Below are 22,128 nucleotides of genomic sequence, written 5' to 3' on the forward strand. Positions count from 1 at the left end.
GATCCGCAATTGCCCCCAAAATAAAGAGAAAGTGACCCGAAATCAATAGAAAGTTACCCAGAAATGCCCAAAAATCAACAGGAAGTGACTCGGAAATGCCCCAAAATCAACAGGATGTGACCATTGAACAAGAAGTGACCCGTAAATGCCCCAAAAGTAAAAGAAAGTGAACAAAAAATCAATAGGAAATAATCCACAATCGCCCCCAAAATCAACAGAAAGTGACCCAAAATCAATTAAAAGTAACTTGGAAACACCCAAAAATCAACAGGAAGTGACTCGGAAATACCCCAAAATCAACAGCATGTGACCGTTGAACAGGAAGTGACCTGTAAATGCCCCAAAAGTAAAAGAAAGTAAACAAAAAAATCAATAGGACATAATCCGCAATCGCCCCCAAAATCAACAGAAAGTGAACCAAAATCAATTAAAAGTTACTCGGAAACGCCCGAAAATTAACAGGAAGTGACTCAGAAATGCCCCAAAATCAACAGGAAGGGACCAGTGAACAGAAAGCGACCTGGATATGCCCCAAGAGTAAAAGAAAGTGAACAAAAAATCAACAGGAAATGATCCGCAATTGCCGCGGAAATAAACAGAAAGTGACCCAAAATCAACAGAAGTTACCGGGAAATCCCCCAAAATCAACAGGAAGTAAGCCGGAAATGCTTCAAAATCAACAGGAAGTGACCATTGAACAGGAAGTGCCCCAGAAATGCCCCAAAAGTAAAATAAAGTGAACAAAAATCAACAGGAAATAATCCGCAATCGCCCCCCAAATCAACAGAAAGTGACCCAAAATCGATCAAAAGTTACTCGGAAACGCCCAGGAATCAACAGGAAGTGACGAATGAACAGGAAGTGACCTGCAAATGCCCATCAAAATCAACAGAAAGTGACTAACGAACAGGAAGTGACCCAAAAACGCCCCAAAAGTAAAACAAAGTGAACAAAAAATCAACAGGAAATGATCCACAATTGCCGCCAAAATAAACAGAAATTGACCCAAAATCAATGGAAGTTACCTGGAAATCCCCCCAAATCAACAGGAAGTTAGCCAGAAATGCTCCAAAATCAACAGGAAGTGACCATTGAACAGGAAGTGACCCAAAAATGCCCCAAAAGTAAAACAAAGTGAACAAAAATTCAACAGGAAATGATCCGCAGTTGCCCCCGAAATAAACAGAAAGTGACCCAAAATCAACGGAAGTTACCCGAAAATCCCCCCAAATCAACAGGAAGTTAGCCAGAGATGCTCCAAAATCAACAGGAAGTGACCATTGAACAGGAAGTGACTCAGAAATGCCCCAAAAGTCAAATAAAGTGAACAAAAATCAACATGAAATGATCCACAATTGGCCCCCAAATTCAACAGAAAGTGACCCAAATCAATCAAAAGTTACTCGGAAACGCCCCAAAATCAACAGGAAATGACTCGGAAATGCCCGAAAATCAACAGAAGGTGCCCAATGAAGAAAAATTGACCCCAAAATGCCCCAAAAGTAAAAGAAAGTGAACAAAATCAACAAGAAATGATCCACAATTGCCCCCAAAATAAATGGTAAGTGACCAAAAATCAATAGCTACCCGGAAACGCCCAAACATCAAAAGGAAGTGAGCCGGAAATGCCCCAAAATAAACAGGAAATGATCCGGAATTTCTCCAAAATCAACAGGAACTGACCCACAAATGCCCTCCCAAATCAACAGAAAGTGACGAATGAACAGGAAGTGACTCAAAAATGCCCCAAACGTAAAAGAAATTGAACCAAAATCAACAGAAAATGATCTGCAATTGCTCCGAAAAAAAAAACAGTAAGTGACCCAAAATAAATAGTTACCCGGAAACGCCCAAAAATCAACAGGAAGTGTCTCAGAAATGCTCCAAAATCAACAGGAAGTGACCATTGAACAGGAAGTGACCCAGAAATGCCCCAAAAGTAAAATAAAGTGAACAAAAATCAACAGGAAATGATCCACAATTACCCCTAAGATAAACGGTAAGTGCCCCAAAATCAATAAAGATACCCGGAAACGCCCCAAAATCAATAGGAAGTGACTAGGAAATGCCCCAAAATCAACAGGAAGTGACCCGCATATGCCCCCCAAAATCAACAGAAAGTGACTAAAATTAACAGGAAGTGACTCAAAAGTATCCCAAACGTATAAAAACTTGAACCAAAATCAACAGGAAATGATCTGCAATTGCTCCGAAAACAAACAGTAAGTGACCCAAAATAAATAAAGTTACCCCGAAATGCCCAAAAATCAACAGGAAGTGACTCAGAAATGCTCCAAAATCAACAGGAAGTAACCATTGAACAGGAAGTGACCCAGAAATGCCCCAAAAGTAAAATAAAGTGAACAAAAATCAACAGGAAATGATCCACAATTTCCCCTAAAATAAACGGTAAGTGACCCAAAATCAATAAAGTTACCTGGAAAAGCCCCAAAATCAACAGGAAGTGACTAAAATTAAGAGGAAGTGACTCAAAAGTATCCCAAACGTATAAAAAATTGAACCAAAATCAACAGGAAATGATCTGCAATTGCTCCGAAAACAAACAGTAAGTGACCCAAAATAAAGTTACCCCGAAATGCCCAAAAAATCAACAGGAAGTGACTCAGAAATGCACCAAAATCAACAGGAAATAACCATTGAACAGGAAGTGACCCCGAAATGCCCCAAAAGTAAAACAAAGTGAACAAAAATCAACAGGAAATGATCCACAATTTCCCCTAAAATAAACGGTAAGTGACCCAAAATCAATAAAGTTACCTGGAAAAGCTCCAAAATCAACAGGAAGTGACTAGGAAATGCCCCAAAATCAACAGGAAGTGACCCGCAAATGCCCCCCAAAATCAACAGAAAGTGACTAAAATTAACAGGAAGTGACTCAAAAGTATCCCAAACGTATAAAAAATTGAACCAAAATCAACAGGAAATGATCTGCAATTGCTCCGAAAACAAACAGTAAGTGACCCAAAATAAATAAAGTTACCCCGAAATGCCCAAAAATCAACAGGAAGTGACTCAGAAATGCTCCAAAATCAACAGGAAGTAACCATTGAACAGGAAGTGACCCAGAAATGCCCCAAAAGTAAAATAAAGTGAACAAAAATCAACAGGAAATGATCCACAATTTCCCCTAAAATAAACGGTAAGTAACCCAAAATCAATAAAGTTACCTGGAAAAGCCCCAAAATCAACAGGAAGTGACTAGGAAATGCCCCAAAATCAACAGAAAGTGACTAAAATTAAGAGGAAGTGACTCAAAAGTATCCCAAACGTATAAAAAAATTGAACCAAAATTAACAGGAAATGATCTGCAATTGCTCCGAAACAATCAGTAAGTGACGCAAAATAAATAAAGTTACCCGGAAACGCCCAAAAATCAACAGATAGTGACTCAGAAATGCTCCAAAATCAACAGGAAGTAACCATTGAACAGGAAGTGAACCAAAAATGCCTTAAAAGTAAATTAAAGTGAACAAAAATCAACAGGAAATGATCCACAATTACCCCTAAAATAAACGTAAGTGACACAAAATCAATAGTTACCCGGAAACGCCCCAAAATCAACAGGAAAAGACTAGGAAATGCCCCAAAATCAACAGGAAGTGACCCGCAAATGCCCCCAAAAATCAACAGAAAGTGACTAAAATCAACAGGAAGTGAGTCGAAAATGCCCCAAAAGTAAAAGAAAGTGAACAAAAATCAACAGGAAATGATCCACAATTGCCCCCAAAATAAACAGAAAGTGACCCAAAATCAATCAAAAAGTACCCGCAAACGCCCAAAAATCAACAGGAAGTGACCCGGAAATGCTCTAAAATAAACAGAAAGTGACCATTGAACGGGAAGTGACCCGTAAATGCCATAAAAGTTAAAGGAAGTAAACAAAAATCAACAGGAAATGACGTGAAATGCCCTAAAATGAACTCATTGCTTGGCTTTGCTAACCCAATTCACAGCTAACACTAATGCTAACCCTCGCATTTCAAATGCAAGCTCCACGTAGTGTTCTGGTGGCGAGCGGATTATGGATTCACTTTAATGGTTTTAATTAAAAGACAAGAGGAAAATCATTTCAAATGATAATTTGCCAACCGTTATCAGGCGTTTGTATGTTCGCCGACTCGGACTGGTTAAGCCGTTAAATGAAAAGCAGGACGGCGGAGGTGGTAACTCCCCGAGCAATCCGCCCTCCGGCGTTCCGCGTCGGCGGAGACGCTCATGCTAACCGTGCCCGCTAGCGCATGTGTTCGTCATAGTTTATTAATGGTTCCACACATGTTCAAGAAACAAAATTAGCCTTGTTTGTGTCGTCTTGAAATGACATTGGCGGGTTAAAGCGCCATGTTAACGAACTGTCCAGGATTCCGGGACTTAGCGGAGTCTAACTGTTGCCTGGCAACTGCTTCTTCAAGGTTTTTTTTTTTTTTTTGTGACGACAGAGCCAAACGAGATACAAAGAACAGGTTTTAATTAGCCTGCTTCTCAGGACGTGCTCGGTGGCATTTGTTGACTTCAAAAAGGAGGACTTCTAGTTTTGCTTTCTCCTTCCTGTTGACACTTTTTACTCTAAATTTGTACAACACAGAGTTAAAATGAAGTATGTTGTGAATGATTTGGAGACATTTTGGGGACCTGTCCTATTGGTATCAGGACACTTCCTGTTGATTTGGGGACATTTCGGGGACATTTCCTATTTATATCAGGTCACGTCCTGTTGATTTGGGGACATTTCGGGGACATGTCCTATTGATATCAGGACACCTCCTGTTGATTTGAGGACATTTTGGTGACATGTCCTATTTATATCAGGTCACTTCCTGTTGATTTGAGGACATTTTGGGGTCATGTCTTATTGATATTATGTCACTTTCTATTGATTTGGGGACATTTTAGGGACATGTCCTATTGATATCTGAACACTTCCTGTTGATTTGGGGACATTTTGGGGAATTGTCCTACTTATATCAGCTTACATCCAGTTAATTTTGGGACATTTGGGGGACATGTCCTATTGATATCAGGTCGCTTCCTGTTGATTTGGGGACATGTCCTATCGATATCTAGTCACTTGTTGATTTGGGGACCTTTTGGGAACATGTCCTATTGATATCTGGTTACTTCCTGTTATTTTAGGGACAATTGAGGGACATGTGCTGTTGATATCCATTCTGGGGGACACATCTTGTTGATATCAGGTCACTTCCTGTTAATTTGGGGGAGATTTTGGGGACATGTCCAATTGAAATCTGGTCACTTCCTGTTGATTTGGGGACATTTTGGGGACATGTCCTGTTGATATCTATTCTGGGGGACACATCTTGTTGATATCAGGTCACTTCCTATTCATTTGGGGGAGATTTTGGGGACATGTCCAATTGAAATCTGGTCACTTCCTGTTGATTTGGGGACATTTTGGGGACATGTCCTGGTGATATCAGGTCACTTCCTGTTAATTTAGGGATATTTGAGGGACATGTCCTATTGATATCTGGTCACTTCCTGTTAATTTAGGGACATTTGGGGGACATGTCCTATTGATATCTGGTCACTTCCTGTTAATTTAATAACATTTGGGGGAATGTCCTGTTGACATCAGCTAGAGATGTCAATGGTCTGTCATGGAAGAACCAATGTTTTCCTGCCATTCAAAATGAATGGGAAATTTGGACGTACATGAATGTCCATGGCATCCCATTAGAAATTAATTGGACAGTTTTGGCGAATTTTGGGGGAACCGTACATCATTGCCAAATTCTGTGTATAACTTTAATGCACCTTACCATTGTGGAATTTTGACCTGTAAAATGTGCAGTTTGGTCAAAAATTGTAGGACATGTAGCATTTTGAACATTTTTTGTTTTTTTCCAAAAATCCATGTTTACAGGCGTACAGAACATTTTGTGGGGTCGTTCGTGTGCTTCACGTGAAAATTCCGGTCATTTTGATTTTTGAACGGAGACTGTCAGTCAAACGTTTGGGTTTTACAATATTGGCATTTGCCTTGCAAAGCCCCTTCTAATACATTAAAATACCTGAGATTAACCTCAAACGGTATTAAAAAAATAAATCAATGAGGATCAAAATACAACAATAGAACAGTTGGCTAACTTGCATAGCAAAAGTTCGCTAGCTTAAATGCTATATATATATATATATATATATATATATATATATATATATATATATATATTTTTTTTTTTAACGCTCTTAACAAATTGTTCGAACACATATTCCCGCAAAAATGGCTAAAATACCGATAAACTAAATTATGAATGCATAATTAAACATACCAACTCAAACAAAACCTCACTAATGTTGGTCTAAACAGGGAGCAGCTGGATTCAGCAACGTTACACGAGTTATGAGTTAGGCTCAAAATACAACAAAAGAACAATTGGCTAACTTGCATAGCAAAAGTCCGCTAGCTTAAATGCTATAAAATGCTTTTTTTTATAGCGCTCTTAACAAATCGTTCAAACACATGTTCCCACAAAAAAAAGACTAAATATACTTATAAACTAAATTAACAATGCTTAAAAAAAATTAGCAAGTACCGTTACCCTTTTACCACTATGTTAACGTGGATATGACGTACATTGTTACCATGGTATTCACCGTCAAGTGAAGCCACCGAGAAATAACGCCTTGTAGACAGACGCTATTAGATGCGCGATTCAATCACAAAATATATTTTAAAAATGAGCAGAGAATTGCCTCATTAGCTATCGGAATGACACATCCAGTTGGGCTTTTATCCACCTGCCTTTTCATGACTTGGCCAAGCCATTTTCACGCCGGCACCTCTCCCCACATGCCACATGCCCGACTCCTCTTTTAGCGCCCACTGTTTGCCAGAGGGCCCATTTAGTGTAATTATACGAGCTACAGAAAGCTAATGGCCCTGACAGAGCAGTGCCTATGTCCATTACACCTCAGGATGCCACAGAACACTATTACCATTGCCGCCTGCCTGGAGTATGCACATGCAGGTGACAGTCACTGTGTGTGGGTGTCGGCGGGGGGTCGGCATGTGTGTATTCATGTAGATGTGCAAGTTGGAGAAGGTCAGAGGTGGAATGATGCACGTCAAAAAACGGTGCACTCCTCACCGTTGGTCACAAGTGTGCGTCTCGGAATTTCACAACACATCTGTCATCGCGCCGCTATTAATTTCTCAGGGGATTTGGCCGCTGGCTGTTAGGCGACGCGAGGGAACGACAGCAAGGCACCTTGAAAGGCTTATTCTCACTTCACTTAGCATCCTTTTATCTCACCGGCGCAACAGTCAAATCAAATTGGTCAAAACGTAAAACACGGAACAATGTCAACATATTTTACAAAGCAAAATTTCTTTTGCGTTTTTGTTTGAAATCAATGGCAGACTTTGTAATACCGGCAAACATACCGTCAGTGTTGTTAATAACGGCGTTACAATATAACGGCGTTACTAACGGCGTTATTTTTTTCAGTAATGAGTAATCTAATTAATTACTTTTCTCATCTTGGCAACGCCGTTACCGTTACTGAGGCGGGAAAGGCGTGCGTTACTATGCGTTACTAAGTTGGTTGAATAAAAAAAAGTCTGAGAGAAACGGACTCACGGGGACGAGAGCAGAGCAGGAGTGGGGAAGACGCCGTTGCAACCGCGATGCTAGATGGCTCCAATAATACCTGACTGCAGCCATAGCCGACAAACTACGCCCACATGACACGGTAGATATCATATTATAGATCTAGATGCATATGACAGACACTGCTGCATTGCCAACATGTTTTAAGGACTACATGCGTTTGTAAACAGCCGCCATCTTAAAGCAGTAGACCTCTCAGGAAGGCCCTGATGTAGAGATCCTTCCTAGCGAACCTAAGTAATTTTTTTTTTTTTTATCTAAAATGCTCCTAAATCGGCAAAATCTTAACTTAAATCTATCTTTAAATGATGAAACAATTTTAAAACTTACACATGTTTAAAGTAGACAGAAGGGAACTAATGCAATAACGGGAGAAATTTTAACAACTTTAACTATTGATTCACAACTTTAAATGACTTCCACACATAGCAAAGGTTACTAGCTAGTTATCGCAATACCCTTGTGTCTAGTTAAGTGGAGGGTAAAGAATTGGGCTTGGGCCAATTGTCCCCCAAGCCCTTTAAGCTTCACATTGTGTGACCTGTTTTTTTTTTTTTTTTTTGGGAGAAAAAAAAAAAATATCACTAGTTACTTTGCCAAGTAACTAATTACTCTTACATTCAGGTAACTGAGTTACTAAAGCAATAACTTTTTGGGAGAAGTAATTTGTAACTGTAATTAATTACTTTTTTAAAGTAAAATTAACAACACTGCATGGCACTAAATGCGTTAGTAGACAGCCGCCATCTTAAAGCAGTAGACTTTTTAGGACGGCTCTGTTGTGGAGAACCTTCCTAGCGAACCTAAGTAACTTTTTGTATAAAATACTTCTAAATCGGCAAAATCTTGACTTGAATCTATCTTTAAATGATGAAACAGTTTTAAAACTTTCATATGTCGAAAGTAGAGAGAAAGGAACAAATGCAATAATGGGAGCAATTTTAACAACTTTTAACAGTTGATTCAGGGTAAAGGGTAAATTAGGGTAAAGAATTGGGCTCGGGCCAATTGTACCAAAAACCTTCACAAAAAACTTCACATAGTGTGGCCAATGTTTTTTTTTTTTTGTGTTTTTTTTTTGAGGGACAAAAAAAAGTAATTATCACCAATTACTTTGCCAAGTAACTAATTACTCTTACATTCAGGTAATTGAGTTACTAACGCAATTACTTTTTGGGAGAAGTAATTTGTAACTATAATTAATTACTTTTTTTCAGTAAGATTAACAACACTGCATACCGTTAACTGTAGTTTAAACTAGTTAGGGTTAGGTTAGGAAGAAGGGGTGTCATTTGTTTGTGCTATATTTGCGCTATTTGTTGGTACACCCTTCAGTTATTGAGAGAATTGGTATGCTCCGTCAGCCGCGGGAGTTGGATACGGAAAAGCTGCAAGTGACATCATTAGTCGAAATTGATATCTCAACATCTATTGTGGCCCCCAGTGCCACAGGGCACGCCAGGGGTTCAGCACCATGGATGACAACGCCCCTTGGTGGCGACCACCCCACCTGCTTGTTGAAAGGGAGTCGAGGGAGCTACCCCAAAAAAAGGACTGAAGAGGCATTCCACAGCGTGTTTCAATAAGAGCGGGCCACAACGGCCAAGTGTAGCTGCAACCTCCGCCTGTCTGTCCTCCTTCGAACCAAGTATCTTACACTGATGGAAGATGCGGGCATGCAGGTCCCCTGCTGCCCAAAGACCCGAGTGGAAGGAGAATGTGCAACGGAGGCAGATGGCGCACTGGTGCCATGTGCACACCTGGGGCAGAGGACAGCTCCGGACAACGCCACCGTAGAAGAAGAGAGTGGACAGGAGATAACTGCCACCGAGGCAAAGAACGGCCCTGGAAGATGTGGATGCCGCTGCAAGAGAGGGCGGAGATCGGCCCCGGAAGAAGCCGCCGCCGTAAGAGAAGCATGGAGATCGGCCCCAGAAGAAGCCGCCGGCTTAAGAGAAGGGCGGAGATCAGACTCGGAAGAAGCCGCCACCACAAGAGAGGGCGGAGATGAGCCCCAGAAGAAGCCTCCGCCATGACAGAGGCCAGAGATCGGCCCCGTAAGAAGCCGCTGCCACAAGAGAGTGCGGAGATCGGCTCCGGAAGAAGCAACCGCCGTAAGACAGGGTGGAGATCAGCCCTAGAAGAAGCCACAGTGACAGAGTGCAGAGAACGGCACCGGAAGAAGCCGCCGCCGCGACAGAGGATGAAGAATGGCCCCAAAAGAAGCGCCGCCACAACAGAGGGCGGAGATCGGCCCCAGAAGAAGCCGCCGCCGCATGAGAGGGCGAAGATCGTCCCCGGAAAAAGCCGCCGGGACAGAGTTTGGAGATCGGCCCCGGAAGAAGTAGCAACAGAGAGTGGAGATTGGTCCCAGAAGAAGTCCCCGCCACGACATAGGGCTTAGAATGGCCCCGAAAGAAGTCCCCGCTACGACAGAGGGTTTAGAATGGCCCCAAAAGAAGCCGCCGCCGTGACAGAGGGCGGGGTACGGCCCTGAAAGAAGCCGCCGCCACCGCAAGAGAGGGCGGAGATCGGCTCCGGAAGAATCCGCCGGGACAGAGTTCGGAGATCGGCCCCGGAAGAATCCGCCCATTGAGTTCGGAGATCAGCCCTGTAAGAAGCCGCGATAGAGGGTGGAGAGTGGTCCCAGAAGAAGTCCTCACCACAAAAGAGGGCGGAGAATGGCCCCGGAAGAAGCCGCCACGAGAGAAGGTGGAGAACAACGCCAAAGGAAGCGGAGAGCGACCCCGGTTTCCGTCGGAAGGAGTCCCAGTGCCACAGGGCTCGCCACGGATTCAGGACCATGGATGACGCTACCACTGGGAGGCGACCATCCCACCCAAGGCCAATTAAGGCGCTCTTCCTATTATATAAAAGGGGAGTCGCGGGAGCTACCCCGAAAAAAGGACTGAAAAGGCATTCCACGGCGTGACTGTGATCCCCAGGACAGACGTTTTGGTTTGGTTTTCACTTTGTTAATTGTTACTTTTTTTTTTTTTTTTCCTGTAAAAGCGGGCCACGACTGCCCGCATGGCACAACCTCTAAAACGGGTGGGCAAACCGGTCCTCGAGGGCAGCAGTGGGTCCTGGTCTTTGTTCCAACTGATTCAGCACAGACGGTTAAAACCAATGAGGTTTGAGCAGAAACAAGCACCTGATTGCAATCAACTGATTGCATTTGTAAGACACCAGATTGGTGAAAGGCTAGCCTAATGATGGGTTGGAACAAAATCCCGCACCCACTGCGGCCCTTTGTGGTATAGTTTGCCCACGCCTGCTCTAAAACAATGGCAGCACAAACAAAAATCTGTACGGCGCAAAGGTAGCATAAACGCACCATTTCGGGTCCATTTTGCATTAAATGGGGGGCTGATGGGGGCACAGATTGACTGATAAAAGGATTGTTAATATCTCAAAAACGCTAGCAGCACAAACAAGCACAAACGTAGACAAACGATTGACACAATTTTTATATAAATTTGCGTCTGATGGGCGGCAAGTTCACGGAAGTTAAAACATGTGACTCAGACTCATAAGCATTTTCATCTAAAGGACTAAGAAGACATTTCAAAAGGCTGCCAAAAACAACTCTGGGGTGACCAAAGCATCAAAAATCCAGGCAAGCAATCATAGGATATAGGCAATGACAAGTCCCAGGTTTTTGTATTTTATTACTTTTATAGTTTTCTTGATGACTATTTCTTTCTGGTAACGCAGTAGATATGGGCAATGAGTTTACCATGCCTGATTTTTCAATCATTTATTGTTCATTTAATTTTTGAACTACGGATGCAAATGGTCTGCTCATATAACAGATCCCAAACATCTTAGTTTGGAGACATCTAATGGTCAATAAGCATCAATGCTGTGACCAACCTTTATCAAAGAAGGAAGGCTTCTACATTCACTTTAAAGTCAACATGCACATTGGCCCAAAACCGATAATCAAAACAAACGATATCGGTACTGTCTGATACCATTTAAAAATAACATATCAATAAAAAGTTGAAATAAGAACAAAACTTCACGAATGTCGGGTGTACTACCAAGACTGACCTGTGAGTGGCAGCATGATCCTAAGGCATTTTTTACTTCATAACCAATATTTGCTTCACTTCCTGAATAGTTGCATTTCATCCCATTTTCTAAGCCCACGATTGGATCGGAAATCCCAATAAATTCACGCCGCAAGCTCGAGATCTCCGATAATCGAGCCTTTGCTCACTTTGATCGGAAAATGCTCACGGCCTGACGGCGCTTGCTTGAAGTTAATGCAATGAATGTGAGTGGCAGTGTAATAGCATTCATAGATACTGAGGCGGTTGTAACATAAAAACACAAAAGCGAATAGGTCTCCACTCTCCAAGAAAGAGCCTTAGCACAGACTCTATTGACAATCTGCTTTCCTCCCGGTATCAATAGCCATTAAGCACTTTCAGGCTTGTCAAGTGAAGGGGATGGAGAGCTAATTGCCTTTTTTTGTAACACACTGTGTACAGTCATGGCAGATCAATGTGTTGGTACTGAGGGATAAATGAATATCCATTCTTAAATATCAGCAGACACTTGTGCCCAGAATAGCCATTTAATTCATTGGCCGCCATTGACGGCGATAGACGTTCAATCTGTTCAGACTATTTTGACATCTCTGTGAATAGAGGAGGCACCTATTAGGCCAGAAGATGTTGATTGTGATAGAACTGACACAATTAATCGAAGACTAATTCATGACTAAATTACACCTTAACATTCCGAAGTGGACATTTGGGGACGCATGGCATCACATTGATTTTGATGCCATTTCTTCGTTCATTTAAAAAGGTGTAAAATAGTGTAGACACCACAATAGGGTGCTGACAACGTCCCTGACTATCCCCAAATGGTCAAAGGAATGAAAAATGATGTTTAACCCTTTACACTCCGCGCTGTACAATTGGGGATGCCGGCATTTCTGTGGGCCATAACGTCAGTTGTACTCATTATGAAATGTCATTTTTCGGAGGAATAGTAGCTCTTTCATTTAATACTAGATGACAGAACTGTCGCATGGTAACTAAATGACTTCTAAGCTGACTTGACGTGAGTTGGAAATCGTGTCAGTGGCCGCCATTTTACATCCGGGATGTTTCATATCACATCTCTGCTAATATAATATTAATCTCACAATTAAATCGACAAAATGGCATCACAATGACAAGGCAGGGGTAGAAGAGGTGTAGAACACCAGTAGAAGAGAATCCGATCCATAGCTAATGAGTAGAAGCATAGAATTATGCAGAGTCCCCAGAAAGAGGGGACATGGATTCAGATGAAGAGGATTTGATCAACAATGGCATCGATCCCCTCCAGGAAGGTTTTAAAATGAAAAAAAAAAAAAAAAAAAAGTCATTTACCATGAACAGACCCCTCCCTGATGTAAAAGATGACGTTTCATTTCATTGAAATGAATTGAAAATGTTCTTTTTCACGTGACATGAGAGTAATGTCTATTGTTCACAAAATATTGTCAAAAAGTGCCAATTTTGGAATGTAAATTACTCTGCTCATTTGCTCAACCTCGATGTGCAATACGTCAAATTAAAGCTAAGAGGTTATATTTTTATGTTCGGTTGATTTTAGTGCACTTCCGGGTAACTTCGTATTGATTTTGGGTCACTTTCTGTTAATTTCAGGCCATTTCCAGGTCGCTTCCTATTCATTGGTCACTTCCTGTTGAATTCGTGTCACTTCCTTGCCGATTTTGAGTTACTAAAAAGGTCCGCCTGTAAATGCCCTAAAATGAACAGGAAGTGACCTATAAATGCCCACAAGACTGGTTGTGAATGATCTGGTTTAAGTGCCATTGACGGCGATAGACATCCAGTCCAGTCAAAATGAATTAGCCACTGACCTAACATAGACAGTAATGAAAAAAATGTCTTTTTCCAAACACTGACACCTTTTTAAAATGATATATCGACTCTTGGCGGGAGCATATCGATAACCTTTTGGGCTACAGAGTATTGCGATATATCACCTTTTATATATATTGTTACACCCCTGTTGTCAGTTTGTTGAAAATTTTGCCGCGATTTAAAAATGATTGAACACGCCGGTGTGATCATAGGACTTCCACGTGCAAGTTTGTGTGTTGTCACTTTATTGTTAGGTGTGATTGGTATAATTGAGTCATGTAATTATTTGAGCTAACGTAGACACTAATGAAATATAATTTTATTCCCCTAAACACTGACACCTTTTTAGAACGATATATCGACTCTTGGCGGGAGCATATCAATAACCTTTTGGGCTAAAAAGTATTGAAATATATCACCTTTTGGACATATTGTCACACCCCTGATGTCAAACTGTTAAAAATGTTATGGTGCTTTAAAAATGATTGAACACGCCGGCGTGATCATAGGACTTCCACATGCAAGTTTGTGTGTTGTCACTGTATTGTTAGTTGATATTAGTATAATGACGTCATTTGATTATTGTTTCTACATCTCATTTGTAAAACTACTAGAGCCACTGTGCTGTCAAAAATAAAAGTCAAATTTAATATGTAGAATAAAGAGAATTCTGCTTCAGAAATCTACTCAAGTACACACAAGTAGCAGGCCATGAATCAATAACAAACATTAAATTGGCAAACTAAAAGGAGGTTGTGAATGCTCTGGTTTCAGTGCTGTTGACGGCGCTAGACGCCCAATCCAATTGGATGTTGTTAGAATTATTGTGCTCACAGTAAACATTTATGCTTTTCTTGTTATAGTTCGTTTCTGGCAGCATAACCCCCTGAAATAAACAGCTCTAAAACATTTGTTCCCCCTCTTCATTGCTCTGAAATCCAAGCTTTTCAATGCCATTTTCTCCCCTCTCATTCATGCCCTGATCCTCGACACAGCGTGCTCCTCTTATTTTCCCTCTCATGTCTATGAAGATGGATACTTTGCCCTTGGTGCGCCACTTGGTAGTCAGTGCGGGCTGCGAGCTCGTCGCCATGAGTGCCCGAGATGCATAAGGTGTGTAGGTGTTCAAGATGTGTCGGTGGGCTCCATATTGAATTTCCTCTTTTGAATTCATTTCGGAGCAAGACAGTGAAACAAGACGCTATGTTCTTATTGGTTTTCTTCCACACAGCAGCAATTTTGGGACATTCCAATGCAATACAATATCTACGATATGAGGAATATATATCGTCGAGACGCTATGAATTGACATATCATGAAGAACTTCTATCACCGTTAAAGTAAAAGTCCAAGCCTGCAGCTCTTGTGCACTTATGGTGGCAGTTATAAAATCCAAGTGCCGTCTGTGAAGACCTGATGAAACAACTAGAACAGTAAGTGTAGAAATACTTCTCACAGAACGTAATTTTTTTACGTAAATTACCTTTGTGGCAGGGCAATGCATGCTGGGAGGCATGAGGCGCAAAGCTACTAAATATTGGACTGCAACACAGACAAAATCTACAAGGTTCCCAACTAAGTTTTATTTAGAAGAAGAGGTGTAATAAAAAATCCATTTGAATCAATTGTTGGTCTGTGTTGTATAAGATCCATGTGTGTCAATTTACGTTCACCTCAAAATATACAATGAGAAATCTCAGGAGGTCATTAAATTAAATGTCTTCAAACTCAAAGGTTTAAAATGAAACAATTTAGTACGTAACAACAAACTAAATAGCATCACGAGCAAGTCATGGGACAACTGAACCAGAAACTGAAGAAATAATTATCGCAGATCATGAATGCCGAACGTAAATTACTTTTGTGGAACCGAAATGCATGCTAGGAGGCATAAAGCACAAAACTACAATACATTGGACTATAACATGGATAAAACTCCACCGACACGCCTTCCCATGAGGAAGCAGAGCCTGGGGACTCTGAGGTGGGTCCTCTTATCTCTGGGGTTGAAGTCACTGAGGTGGTTAAAAAGCTCCTCTGTGGCAAGGCTCCGGGGGGGGGGAGGCTCTAGATGTTTTGGGGTTGTCTTGGTTAACACAACTCTGCAACATCGCGTGGACATCGGGGACAGTGGCTCTGGAATGGCAGACCAGGGCGGTGGTACCTCTTTTTAAAAAGAGGGACTGAGAGTGTGTTCCAACTGTAGGGGGATCACACTCCACAGCCTCCCTGGGAAGGTCTATTCAGGGGTACTAGAGAGGACGGGCCGTCGGGAAGTCGAATCGCGGATTCAGGGGAAGCAATGTGTTTTTTGTCTGGGCCTTGGAAAAGTTGATCAGCTCTATACACTCAGCAGGTTTTTTTGAGGAGTCATGGGAGTTTGGCCAATCAGTCTTCATGTGTTTTGTGGACTTGGATAAGGTGTTTGACCGTGTCCCCCCTGGGAGTCTTTTGGGGATGTTTCGGGAGTATGGGGTATCGGAATCTCTGATATGGGGGTTCCAATCCCGGTATGACCGGTGTCAGAGTTTGGCCCATGTAGCGGGTTATGAGTCGGATCTGTTTCCAGTAAGGCTTGGATGTCACTGGTTCTGTTCATAACTTTCATCAACAGAATATCTAGGCGCAGCCGAGGTGTTGATGGGGTCCGGTTTGGAGGCCTCAGTTTTGCAACTCTGCTTTTTGCAGATGATGTCGTGTTCTTGGCTTCATCAAGCTGTGACCTTCAACTCTCACTGGAACAGTTCGCAGCGGAGTGTGAAGCGGTTGGAATGACAATTAGCACTTCCAAATCCGAGACCATCATCCTTAGCCGGTAAAAGGTGGAATGCCCTCTCCGACTCAAGAATGAGGTCCTTCCACAAGAGGAGGAGTTCATGTATCTCTGGGTCTTGTTCACAAGTGATGGAAAAATGGAACGGGAGATCGACAGGCGGATCGGTGCCGCGTCTGCAGTGACGCGGACTCTGCATCTCTCTGTCCGTCGTGGTGAAGAAGGAGCTGAGCAAAAAGAAGAAGCTCTCTGTTTACCGGTCGATCTACATTCCTACCCTCAGTATGGTCACGAGCTGTGGGCCATCACCGATAGAACAACATCTCCGATACAAGCGGCCGAAATTAGTTTACTCTGTAGGGTGTCCAGGCTCTCTCTTAGAAATAAGGTAAGGAGCTTAGTCATGAAGGAGGGGCTTGAAGTAGAGCTGCTGCTCCTCCGCATTGAGAGGAGCCAGATGAGGTGGCTTGAGCATCTGATTAGGATGCCTCCAGGGCACCTCCCTGGTGAGGTGCTTCGGGCATGTCCCACTGGAAGGAACCCGTATCAATCCTGAAGTAATAGCCGCTTTCGGACTGGAGGAACCTGAGTACTTCCTTCCAATAACCATAGGCCTCTGTAGTAGTTATAAGAACAATCCTTTGCCAGGCAGTCGGGTTCTCACATGGGTACTGCGCTTGATATGCTGCTGAACTGCTGTGATGTTGTAGTCTGTGCCAGTGACGCATTATTTGGGGGGTGGCGTGGCTCAGTGGTAGAGTAGTTGTCCCCCCACCTCGGGGGTTGTGGGTTCGATTCTCTGCCCTGATGAACTTGCCTAAGTATCCTTGAGCAAGATACTGAACCCCACATTGCTCCTGGTGCTACGTCACCAGTAGGTGGATGGCGATGTAGTGTAAAGCGCTTTGAAAGGTGGAAAAGCGCTATACAAGTATAACCACCTAAGGCAAAATAAAAACTAAGCTGAAGGGAAACCAACCATTTGGAGACCGTTTGAAGGAAATAGTTTCCATCTAGTCGTTAGCCTCTCGACTAGACTGGAAGAGCACAAAGTTTTACAAGAGGGAGTTTTTTTTTCATATATGGCGGCTCCTTAAGATGCGCAAGTATTGATGGATGATTTCTGTGAATCACCAAACACGTAATCGAGTTCCAACGGCCTCACTGAGTCCCTACCTCAGAGTAGGAACTAAAATTGTTCTCTGAACTCGAGTTCTTGGTCCCTAGTTCCTACATGTGAGAACAGGCAAAATTATGTCCTCCCACAAAAGGTTATAGGAACTGCAAATAGTTCCTACAGTGCGAATGCGGCTGATGAAACAACTGGAACAGCAACTGAAGATTATCACACAATTTGAATTCAGACGTAAATTACTTTTGTAGCGCTGCAATTCATGCTGGGAGGCATCAGGCACAAAGCGGTGTTTGGGGAGCTGACAACATCCCTGAATGTGCCCAAGTGGTCAAAGGATTGAAAAAAAAAAAAAAATTACGTTTAACACTTTACACTCCGCGCTGTAGAATTGGGAACGCCGGCGTCCCCTTGATTCCTGTGGGTGGTAACGTTTTTTGTAGCACACTGTGTACAGTCATGGCAGGTCAGACAATGTTGATTTTAATAGGACTGGCACAACTAATCGAAGACTAATTCGTGACTAAATTAACCCTTTACACTCCGCGCTGTACAATTGGGGACACCGGTGTCTCCTTGATTTCTGTCGGCCATTACTTTTTTTGTAACACACTTGTGTACAGTCATGTCAGATCAGAAGACGATGTTTGTAATAGGACTTACACAATTAATCGAAGACCAATTCATGACTAAATTAACCCTTTACACTCCGCGCTGTACAATTGGAGACGCAGGCGTCCCCTTGATTTCTATGGGCGATTACGTTTTTTGTAAGACACTGTGTACAGTCAAGGCAGATCAGAAGATGTTGATTGTCATAGGACTGACACAATTAATCGAAGACTAATTCATGACTAAATTAACCCTTTACACTCTGCGCTGTACAACTGGGGATGACGGCGTTCCATTGATTTCTGTGGGCCATAGCGTCCATTGTACTCGTTATAGAGAAGTAATTTTTGGTCAGTATATGGAAAAATAGTTGCTCTGTAATTCAACACCAGATGGCAGCACATTCACATGGTAACTGAAAGAGTTTTCCTGAGCTAACTTGAAGTTAGTGAGTGTAAGTCAGCGTCACTGGCTTCCCTCTTGCATCCGCGATGTTTCATATCAATTTTCAATCAATTTTTCTCACAGTTACATCAACAAAAATGCATCACAATGACAAGGCAGGGGTAGAAGAGGTGTAGAACACCAGTAGAAGAGCATCCGGTCCTTAGCAGGCGAGTCGAAGCAGTGAATTATGTCGAGTCTGAAGACGAGTCCCCGGAAAGACGGGACATGGATTCGGAGGACAATGATCGACAATGGAGTTGATCCCTTCCAAGAAGGTAAAAATGCTCGGAGTGTAAAGGGTTAATGCAGAAATCTTATGTCCTAAAATGAGTACGATGGGTCTCGGGAGGTTGAAAAAAAAAAACATCGTGACACATATCGTGATATAAAAATAGAGGATTTGTCCCCAGATTGCGCACCACTACTGCTGGCAGTCCACGCTGGTATGAACTAATGTCGTACTGTGCCAGTGCAGTTAAAGAGTCATGTTTCCTAGTGAGCGGGCCAGCAAAGTCACCTTCTGGCAGCTGTCTAGCGCCATTCGCTAATGCGCTAGCGACTTCTGAACCTTACAGTTAATGGCCATGGAGGTAATGGAGAGGGATGCGGACCATGAACAACTCCGCAATTACAGCCGGCTGGATTTCTGGCGAGCTATACGTGTGAGGAGGGAAATGTTTTTTACCTGAAAGTCTCGCTCCTCTAGAATTTCTTTCCTCCACCTCACCAGGAAGGCTGCGCAGACGTAGAGATGGAAATGGGAAAAACCCTCAGGTTCAGCCTAGAGGGAACAAGATGAAAAAGTTGTGTTGATTTAAGAAAATAACGTCAGTTTTTCTATTTAATATTCACATGGGTTGCCATTAAGCTAGCAAAAAGGCCAGAATAAGACGAACATTGCATGTCAGAATGCAGAAATATGCACGCGGAGAAGCAGCAAGTGACACAATTCTTCTTTTCTTTGCACGCCTACTTATTTCAACCCCTCATTACATTTGGCAGCCCTCTTTTTTTATGAGCAGTGGGGAATTAGAGTAGGAAAGAGACAAAGGATGAGATGTTCCTTGTTCTTATTCATTTTCCTCCAGAGCCCTATCACATGGAGGATAATTACTCGGCTCTTTGAATGCGAGTCACTTAGAAAAGAAGCGTGTGGCCCCTTTAAGGATGGCACCCGATATTCAAAGTGGAAACGGGGAGATGTGTTGAACTAATTCCGGCACGCTTGTCAAGGAGGTTTCAAAATTCAAGGAATTAAAAGTGTGCCGTCGCGCTCATGCAAGCAAGTCAAATCCGCCGCGGTTGGCATTAGGGGTGAGAACTTCTAGGTAGCTGATGATGCGATACACGGAAGTGATATCACGATATGGCGATGGAACAATTATCAGGAAAACATTACATGGGTCTCAGATAGTACAATGGTTCCCCCAAAATTCGTCAAAAACTGTCCCATTCATTTCTAATGGGATGGCATTGACAGCCATGAACGTCCAAATTTCCCATTCATTTTCAATGACAGGAAAACATAGGTTCTTGTGATTTTGACCATTTACCATGACATCCCATTAACATTTTTTTTAACCCGTCCTGTTCAACTGTTTGACACGGAGAATGGAAGTACAGTGCCTTGCAAAAGTATTCGGCCCCCTTGAACCTTGTAACCTTTCGCCACATTTCAGGCTTCAAACATAAAGATATAAAATTTAAAATTTTTGTCAAGAATCAACAACAAGTGGGACACAATCGTGAAGTGGAACAAAATTTATTGGATAATTTAAACTTTTTTAACAAATAAAAAACTGAAAAGTGGGGCGTGCAATATTATTCGGCCCCCTTGCGTTAATACTTTGTAGCGCCACCTTTTGCTCCAATTACAGCTGCAAGTCGCTTGGGGTATGTTTCTATCAGTTTTGCACATCGAGAGACTGACATTCTTGCCCATTCTTCCTTGCAAAACAGCTCGAGCTCAGTGAGGTTGGATGGAGAGTGTTTGTGAACAGCAGTCTTCAGCTCTTTCCACAGATTCTCGATTGGATTCAGGTCTGGACTTTGACTTGGCCATTCTAACACCTGGATACGTTTATTTTTGAACCATTCCATTGTAGATTTGGCTTTATGTTTTGGATCATTGTCCTGTTGGAAGATAAATCTCCGTCCCAGTCTCAGGTCTTGTGCAGATACCAACAGGTTTTCTTCCAGAATGTTCCTGTATTTGGCTGCATCCATCTTCCCGTCAATTTTAACCATCTTCCCTGTCCCTGCTGAAGAAAAGCAGGCCCAAACCATGATGCTGCCACCACCATGTTTGACAGTGGGGATTTACGCCAAACATATCGTTTTGCATTGTGGCCAAAAAGTTCAATTTTGGTTTCATCTGACCAGAGCACCTTCTTCCACATGTTTGGTGTGTCTCCTAGGTGGCTTGTGGCAAACTTTAAACGAGACTTTTTATGGATATCTTTGAGAAATGGCTTTCTTCTTGCCACTCTTCCATAAAGGAAGGCCAGATTTGTGCAGTGTACGACTGATTGTTTTCCTATGGACAGACTCTCCCACCTCAGCTGTAGATCTCTGCAGTTCATCCAGAGTGATCATGGGCCTCTTGGCTGCATCTCTGATCAGTTTGCTCCTTGTTTGAGAAGAAAGTTTGGAAGGACGGCCGGGTCTTGGTAGATTTGCAGTGGTCTGATGCTCCTTCCATTTCAATATGATGGCTTGCACAGTGCTCCTTGAGATGTTTAAAGCTTGGGAAATCTTTTTGTATCCAAATCCGGCTTTAAACTTCTCCACAACAGTATCTCGGACCTGCCTGGTGTGTTCCTTGGTTTTCATAATGCTCTCTGCACTTTAAACAGAACCCTGAGACTATCACAGAGCAGGTGCATTTATACGGAGACTTGATTACACACAGGTGGATTCTATTTCTCATCATCGGTCATTTAGGACAACATTGGATCATTCAGAGATCCTCACTGAACTTCTGGAGTGAGTTTGCTGCACTGAAAGTAAAGGGGCTGAATAATATTGCACGCCCCACTTTTCAGTTTTTTATTTGTTAAAAAAGTTTAAATTATCCAATAAATGTTGTTCCACTTCACGATTGTGTCCCACTTGTTGTTGATTCTTGACAAAAAATTTAAATTTCATATCTTTATGTTTGAAGCCTGAAATGTGGCGAAAGGTTGCAAGATTCAAGGGGGCCGAATACTTTGGCACTTTATAGGTGTCCGGTTGGTCTGAACAGTTTTATTGTTTCACATTGAGAGATTGACATTTTCCCATTGTGATCATTCAACATACCTCGTTTATGACAAAACAGCGAACAGGAAGGGGTTATGGGGGAACAGAAGAAAAAAAAAAAGAAAAACAAGAAAAGAAAGAAAAGAAACACAAACAATAACAAGAAATACATTGAATGTCTACACTAACTATGAATATGTTGTTGCTATCGTCAGCTAGATGTATTTCCGGTTGACACCATGTGGGGGGCCTATTAACCAGGAAAAGAAGGGGGTGGTGGGGAAGTCTATAGGATAAGTGATTGGGAGGGGTGGAGTGTACAAAAATCAGCTCTGTGATCTAGAAACTAGTAATCGTGTGAATCTCTTATGAGTGTAAGCC

General features: G+C 42.4%; 1 protein-coding gene across 4 annotated transcripts in view; it reads right to left on the reverse strand.

Moving 5' to 3' along the window:
- The window catches only part of tbc1d22a (TBC1 domain family, member 22a), a 250,173-nt gene that overhangs the window by 24,937 nt on the left and 203,108 nt on the right, over positions 1-22,128 (reverse strand). For 3 of the 4 annotated variants that reach the window (XR_009066751.1, XM_057855710.1, XM_057855709.1), the window contains exon 13: positions 19,193-19,288. Coding sequence is in view for 3 of the 4 variants with exons in the window: in XM_057855710.1 (XP_057711693.1) it covers positions 19,193-19,288 (96 nt within the window). In the remaining variant the exon portion in view is untranslated. Of the gene's footprint in view, positions 1-15,636; positions 16,544-19,192; positions 19,289-22,128 lie in introns of those variants that run through there. The other variant, XM_057855711.1, reaches the window with a different exon arrangement.

This window comes from Corythoichthys intestinalis, chromosome 13 (assembly GCF_030265065.1).
Source record: "Corythoichthys intestinalis isolate RoL2023-P3 chromosome 13, ASM3026506v1, whole genome shotgun sequence".
NCBI lineage: Eukaryota > Metazoa > Chordata > Actinopteri > Syngnathiformes > Syngnathidae > Corythoichthys > Corythoichthys intestinalis.